Below are 8,198 nucleotides of genomic sequence, written 5' to 3'. Positions count from 1 at the left end.
GAGAGTGAATTCCACGTGCAGAGGGAAGCTGTCCCCTCTCAGAAAGCCTTCCCTGTAGGACCTGCGTGGCGTCCCCTGCTTACACACGGCTCTGCCTGGGCTCCAGTCTCTGTCTCCGCAGACCTGGCACCCACAACCCACCCTGAGCGCCGGGGCCTCCGTGGCTCACGTACCATTCCTTCCTCCTCCCGCTGTAGTTTACGCCCGCTCCTCCCCTCCACCCTCCATCCGCTCCTCTGGGAATACTGGCTTTAGCCCCAAACCCCCCACTCAGCCATGTCCCACCTGTCCCCAGAGTCGCTCCTGACCATGCCTGCCCTTTCTGCCCTAGATCTACCTCTGGGTAGTGGGTACCGGATTCACGTTAACTCAGACGAGCACAGCTCGGTCCTCAGTGTCTCAAAGACCCACTCAGAGACAGAACAATCTCCCGGGGCTCTTTCCACAGTGAAGACAGAACGAGGAGAAGGGATTCAAGCTGGCGGCTGCAGCAGGTGAAGGGGTCCCACTTCCCGCCCCGATGGATGCCCAGGTCGCGGGAGGGCAGTGGGAAGGGCAGGTGGGCCTCGCCCCAGGAATGAGACGAATCATCACACTGTGGCTTCTGGTGCCACCCTTATGCCTGCTGACACCTTTGAGATGCCACCAGAGTGCCCACAGGACGCCCGAGTTACCTTCGAGGTGAGCCTGGCCGGGGCCCGGAAGCCGGTGTCGATGACGACCGCATACAGCTCGCGGCCGGGCCGGGGCGCTTCTTGCAGAAAGATGTACCCAGTTTTCTTCATTTCGTAACGATCTACTTGTCTGCTTTTAGCAACCAAAAATCCATAAAGAACCATAAAAACCACAATAAAAATGCTGGGAAGGAGGTTTTCTGTGTGACTGTAAATAAAAAGAAAGATATAAACAGAATTATTCAAGAAAATAGACATTTTAGAAAAAAATGATCCCCCCCCCAAAAAAAAACCAAACACAAACACACACAGAAAAGCCCTGCTGGTCTCCGCTGGCATGTTTTCAAGCATACTACCTGCTGTGGCGAGAGGGCTTCTGAAGGCACAGAGCCGCCCTGAGGTCCAGTGACCGGCACCGCTCCAGCATGGCCTCCGTGCCAGGGAGCTGTGCCACGCCGGACCTGGGGACTTCCACTCTGAGATACGGATGAGAACGCTGCTCTCGCTGCTATGATACGGACTGAGCGAGGCAATAAATATATTTAAAATGCTTCAAACGTGCAAGTGCCACGATGTCCCTGCCTCCCTCTCTTCCTGGCAGAACAAGGCTAGGAGATGCTGAAGACGTTGTGGGGACCCCCTCTGCTTCCCACCTGCCCGCCCCTGTGGGTGGTGCTGCTTATTCTCTACCGCAGGCTCCACTCGCTTGTTCCCAGACACCAATCCTGGCTCTAGGAGAGAGCGATGAATCCCCACAGATGCACAGAAGGATGTTCATATCCAATCGCTTGTGCTGGGACTCTGGCCTAACACGGGGTTCTGCCTGGACTCGTCTTGCGGACCTCTGACGGGATCTCAGAGGGCAGGCATTGGGGCCTATGCTGTGTGGGGATGTTGCCCTCCCCGTCCCTGTCACAGTGCTCTGTGACCCTATCTGAGGGTGGGCTCTGCTCTTGGTGTCTTTCCTGGTGCTCTTCTTCCCCACCAGGATGGAGCCCATTCAGAGCTACACCCCACCAGGTGAGCAGGGTGGTCACAGCTGCCCAACTCTAGCCTGTCCTTCTTCTCACTCCTGGACTACTCCCTGGAAACTCTCAGATTCTGGCCAGCAATCCCAGACACTACTGCTCCCGTGTGACTTCAGATGTTGTCTCTGTCTGGACTTTCTCAGGGATGCTCCCCCATGATTTGCCCCCATTCCAGTGGTATCAATGCTGCAGAAACCACAGTTGAGGCTGCTGTCCTCCAAGCCCTGATCACTGGACAGCTGGTGACCTTCTCTGGGCCCTGCATCTGTTGCATTAGTAATTAATGTCTTATTTACTAATTACCTGACTCATCAACTAGTCTAGAAAGTAATATTATTGATTAAATTCTAAAGTAAGGCAGAGTTTTATATTACATGAATATAATGGAAAAAAATTAATACTTAACACCCCAGAAAATGCAGACTTTGTCCTAGATATTCATTCACCAAATGAATGAATTTAGTAAGTCCCTGCTATGGGTCAAGTGTTATATTAAACATAGATGGACACTGATGAATGAGACAGAGAAGGTTCCTGCCCACATGAGCTTACACTGGATTTACCCGTATTTCAGAATCTAAATATAGTCATTCCATGTAAAACAGTGGCTATGAAAATAGGGTAAATCTAAAATTTATTATCTAAAATGGGGCACTTCTGAGAGAGAAAGAGGGAGCTATTAATAATTAGCCTATAAGAATAAGCATAAACCAGGACAGGCAATCTTCACTGCAGACATTAACCCAACCAATAATAATTGACCAAATTCACACTGAACTAAAGCCAAACTTAAAAGTAGAAAACTATGATGACTTTCTTGTATTATAAATCTCTTGCCAGTGAGTATAGACAGCTGAATATAATATTCAACTATATAATAATTAAAAGACATTTACTAATATCCGTATTTCAAAAAACAAAATGATAAGTAACACAGATTTCAAGCATCCATTGAACAATATATGGGCATTCTGAGTGGACAGTAAAACAAATAAAATAAAGTCTATTAGGTCTTGATTCAGAAAATGGAACTTACCTCTGTAACTTGGAAATGTCACTCACTTCAAAACTGGCATTTGGCCTTCTTCTGAGGACAGAGAATGCCGTGGCGAGGCGGTCATAGCTACGGGGGAAATGCTCATTAGGACACCAGGCTGTTTACACTGTGATGGACATTGGTTAAAAGACATACTAAAAGGAAGACAAATTATAATAATTATACCTTTATTATTTAGACTCAGTTTACGGTATTCATCTAAACCTATTTAGAAACAAGAGACCCTTCTGATCTGCCAGACGTCTTCATGTCTGAAAGTTGGGGCACGCAGCCCCCTCAGATGCTGTCCGGGGATGCCAGGTATCAGAGCATGTTGTAGACTCTAGGACAGCCCCTCCAAGTGCAGCTGCAGCCTGAGACGCTCAGGTCCAAATCTCAGCCTAGCTGTGGACCGACCTCAGCAACTAGTCAAACTCTGTAAACCTTTGCCTAAGTGTCAGTTCCTGGCATTACAAATCCCATCATTGGTAACTCCTACTCTGACAATCACTATAAACACCTTTTTTTCTTTTAACTAAAACCTATCTCACCCTCATTATCTTGGGAATGGGTCGCATTTGTTATTCTTTTTTGCACCCCTGGCTCATAGAAAAGTGTCTAGCAGAGAGTAGTATATAACAGAGAATGAATGATTATAAGTAATGCATTTATCAATAATTTAGTATTGAAGCACAATAATGGGACATTGCTAGTAAGTTCAAATGTTCCTAGCTATGGCATAATATAAATTTAATAGTGCAACATAAGAAAAGCAATAAATAGTTATTAATATGAATTGCACTGGTATGGTATGATCTGGACATATTTGCCTCCTGGCAGGCAACAAGAAAATACAGTTTCTTATGTCTTAATTGTTCTTAAGAAGGAAATGACTATTTGTATTCCTAAATATGCCTAATAATTGCTGATCTCTACCCTAATGAAAAGGTAAGGACAACAAAAATGAATGAACTGAGCCTCGCATAGAATTGTTAGTTTTCCAGCTAGATGATAAAGAATTTCTAATTTAATACATGACTCATATTCCCAGAAATTCCTGAGAAGGCTGCTCATATCCGTGTGGAGATTTTGCTTGCCTCGGAAAGCTCACCTTCACAACTTGGCGGGGGGCGGGGGGTGGCGCGGAGTGGGGAGTGCACCTCTGCAGATGAGGGGCTGGCAGGGCCTCAGAGGACAACAGGGAGAGTAGAGGGCCCTGCCTGTCTGATGACAGACTGCACACTCAAAGGAGGTCAGCACCTCTACAATAACAGAACTGATGGAGTCATCTATCACTCACCTGTTGACTCGTTTCTTCAACAGACATTTACTAAACACCTACTACATGCCAGTCACCATGGGGATGGGCACAGTGGCAATCTACAAACCATCTCCTGCTCCTCTGGAGTCACCCAGAGTGGGAGGACCATGGCCACAAAAGGCATAGGCTGGAGTGCCTCGGCTTTGGGAGAACAAGATTCAGGCAAGGCTCCAGGCTGGGCCAAATGCAAAAGAAAATGTAGTCAATTACCAAAATCCCAGATTCTTTCTAAATAGTGTGTCTATACCTGCAGTTAACTTTTTCAGGAGAAGCTCCTGGTTGTGGGGAGAAACTTCCAGACTTCCACTCTCTCTTATCCCAAAACAGGCATCGGATCCACTGGAAATGTACTGTATAGTTAACTGCCTTCGCTAAATATTTGTTTGGAGCTTTTCTGTCATAGTCAGCATCTAATAAGGATAAATAGCCTATGTTGGCATCTAAAAAGAGAAAAAATAAATTAAAAATACTACCTGCAGTTTGTAGAAAGGCACACTGCATTCCAAACACAGATAGAGTAGTAGTCACGCGGGGACAAGGAGTAGGAGATGGATAAGAATTGAAAAGCAAATCAAATCCTGGCCATTTCCTTTCCCTGGAGCATTTAAATTGTGGATTAAATACTACAGCCAGTCAAAGCTCTCAGCTGTAGATTTTCATTTGGGAATGGCAGAGAATTGGGAAGGAAAACAGTGTTTCTAGGGCCCCCTATTTTCTAAGTCCCCCCAACACTCTGAACAAGTCACCCCACGGCCCTAGTGGGGATGGGGGAGTGTTGGGTCAGGTTCTCCAGGTGCTGTCCAAGCCCACTTCTTGTTTCTCCCCAGCTCCTCAGTCTCCCAAATTTCAGCATACCCTGAGTCTGAACCCACCTTGGAAAGGGCAACAAAATGAGCCACATGGTTTTAGCCTATCATTGTTAGAAAATTTTTATGTTTAGAAGCAAAAGTATCTAACATTTCAGTTACTTAAAATTTGCCCTTAAGATTTTTTAATAAATGGTGTTGGGACAATTATATATTAGCCCTTTGTATAATAAAAACATGGAATGAGATATGCCCCATGCCATATGCAATAATAAATACCAACCAATCAGATAACTAAATGTAAAAGGAAAAACAAAACAAAACTGCACAAGTACTAAAAGAACATATGAATGACTTCTTTTACAATCTGGATGTAAGAAATGAATTTCTAACTATGGCTCTAAATCTAAAAGTCATACAAGAAAATATTGATAAATTACTATTTTAAAAATAGTCCTAACATATAAAGAGCTCTAAAATCAAGAAATGGAAGTCTTGAACAGACCAATAATGAGCAGCAAGATCAAAGCAGTAATAAAAAAATCTACCAACAAAAAATCCTGGACCAGACAGATTCACAGCTCAATTCTACCAGACCTACAAAGAAGAACTGGTACCTATCCTACAGAGGTTATTCCATAACATCAAGAAGGAGGGAATCTTCCCTAACTCATTCTATGAAGCCAATATCACCTTGATACCAAAGCCAGGAAAGGACACAATAAAAAAAGAAAACTACAGACCAATATCCCTTATGAACACAGATGCAAAAATCCTCAACAAAATACTAGCAAACCAAAATTCAACAGCACATCAAAAAGATAATTCACCATGATGAAGTGGGTTTCATCCCAGGAATGCAAGGATGGTTTAACATACACACATCAATAAATGTGATTCACCACATAAACAAAATTAAAAACAAAGACCACATGATCATCACAATAAATGTAGAAGAAGGATTTGATAAAATTTAGCACCACTTCATTATAAAAATCCTCAACAAACTAGGCATAGAACGAACATACCTCAAAGTAATAAAAGCCATTTATGACACAGCTAACATCATCCTGAGTGGGGGAAAGTTGAAAGCATTCCCCCTAAGAAGCAGAACAAGACAAGGGTGCCCACTATCACCACTTCTATTCAACATTGTACTAGAATTCCTAGTCAGAGCAATCAGGCAAGAGAAAGAAATAAAGAGTATCCAAATCAGGAAAGAGGAGGTCAAATTATCCCTGTTCACTGATAATATGATCTTATATATAGAAAACCCTAAAGACTTCACTAGAAGACTCCTATAATTGATAAATAAATTCAGCAAAGTCTCGGGTTACAAAATCGATGTACACAAATCAGTAGCATTTCTATATACTAAGAACAGTCAAGCTGAGAGTGATATCAAGGACTCAATACCATTTACAACAGCTACAAAGAAAATAAAATATCTAGGAGTATACATAACCAAGGAAGTGAAAGATCTCTATAAGAAGAACTATAAAACACTGATGAAAGAAATCATAGATGAGACAAACAAATGGAAAAAACATCCCATGCTCATGGATTGGTAGACTCAACATTGTTAAAATGTCCACACTACCTAAACTGATTTACAATGCAATCGTCATCAAAATACCAACATCATATTTCACAGATCTAGAAAAAATAATTCTACACTTCATTTGGAACCCCCACAAAAAAAGTCAGAATAGCCAAAGCAATCTTAAGCAAAAAGAAAAAATCTAGAAGCATCACATTACCTGACTTCAAATTATACTACAAAGCTATAGTAACCAAAACAGCATCTTCATTGGAACAGAATAGAATACCCAAAAATAAAACTATCTACCTTCAATCAACTGATCTTTGAAAAAGCATATAACAACATACACTATGGAAATGTATTATTTATTCAATAAATGGTGCTGGGAAAACTGGATAGCCACATGCAGAACAATGAAACAGGACCCTTATCTCTCACCATATACAAAAATTAATTCAAAATGAATAAAAGATTTAAATATAAGGCATAATACCATAATAATTCTAGAAGAAAATGTAGGAAAAATTCTAGATATTGCCCTAGGCAAAGAATTTATGACTAAGACCCCAAAGGCAAGTATAGCAATAACAAAAATAAATAAATTGCACTTATTTAAATTAAAAAGCTTCTGCACAGCAAAGGAAATAATCGACAGAATAAACAGATCACCTACAGAATGGGAGAAAATATTTGCAAACTATATATATGACAAAGGGCTAATATTCAGAATCTAAAAAGAACTCAAACAAATCAGCAAGAAAAAAAAAAAACATTAAAAAGTGGACAAAACACATGAACAGAAGCTTTTCCAAAGAAGGCAGAGAAATGGCCAACAAACACACACAAAAAAGCTCAATATCATCAGGGAAATGCAAATTAAAACCACAATGGGATATCACCTTACCCCTGTCAGATGGCCATTATTAAAAAATCAAAAATGCTGGCAGTGATGTGGAAAGAAAGGAAAACGTACACACTGTTGGTGGGATTGCAAATTAGTACAACCCTATGGAAAACAGTGTGGAGATTCTTCAAAGAACTAAAGGAAGATCCACCATTTGATCCAACAATTCCACTACTAGGTATCTACCCAAAGGAAAATAAGGCATTTTATCAAAAAGATACCTTCACTTGAATGTTTATTGTAGCATGATTCACAATTGCAAAGATGTAGAATCAACCTAAGTGCCCATCAATTCATAAGTGAATAAAGAAAATGTGATATTTATATACCATGGAGTACTCAGCCATAAAAATGAATGAAATAATGTCCTTTGCAGCAATTTGGATGGAACCAGAGACCATTATCCTAAGTGAGGTATCTCAGGAATGGAAAAAGAAATGCCACATGTACTCTCTAGTAATTGGGAGCTATACGACGGGCACACGCAGGCACAATGAGGTGTAAAGGACATTGAAAACCAAGGAGTGAAGAGGATGGGAGGGGGTGAAGGGCAAAAACTTACCTATCGGGCACAATGAACACTATTCTGGTGATGGGTACGTGAAAAGCCACAACTTAAGCATTACACAAGGTATCCATGTAACAACATTTGTACCCCCCTAATATTTTGAAATAAATAATAAAAAAGAAAAATAAATAAAATTTTTAAATTCTCAAAAAAATATAAAGAGCTATAAAAGGCATTTGGGGGGAGTTCAAAGATTTAAATATGGACTGCAGAGTAGATATTCTTGAATTAATGTTGATTCTTTTTCGTTTTAATAGTACTGAGTTCCTTAGGAGAATGCCCTTGTTTTTATGAGATGTGTGTCGAAGTACGTAGGGG

The 8,198-nt window shown here is 41.4% G+C and overlaps 1 protein-coding gene across 1 annotated transcript in view; it reads right to left on the bottom strand.

Moving 5' to 3' along the window:
* Positions 1-8,198, bottom strand: part of PKD1L1 (polycystic kidney disease 1 like 1) — a 118,055-nt gene that overhangs the window by 43,529 nt on the left and 66,328 nt on the right. Inside the window, exons 29-31 of the mRNA XM_012646895.1 lie at positions 4,307-4,499; positions 2,739-2,825; positions 675-882 (exon numbers count right to left, since the gene is read on the bottom strand). Coding sequence (XP_012502349.1) covers positions 675-882; positions 2,739-2,825; positions 4,307-4,499 — 488 coding nt within the window. The remainder of the gene's footprint in view (positions 1-674; positions 883-2,738; positions 2,826-4,306; positions 4,500-8,198) is intronic.

The sequence above is a fragment of the Propithecus coquereli genome, unplaced genomic scaffold, assembly GCF_000956105.1.
Source record: "Propithecus coquereli isolate 6110/MARCELLA unplaced genomic scaffold, Pcoq_1.0 Scaffold252, whole genome shotgun sequence".
NCBI classification, from domain to species: Eukaryota; Metazoa; Chordata; class Mammalia; order Primates; family Indriidae; genus Propithecus; species Propithecus coquereli.
Note: the sequence above shows the minus strand (reverse complement) of the source record. Positions and strands in the feature narration are given on the sequence as shown.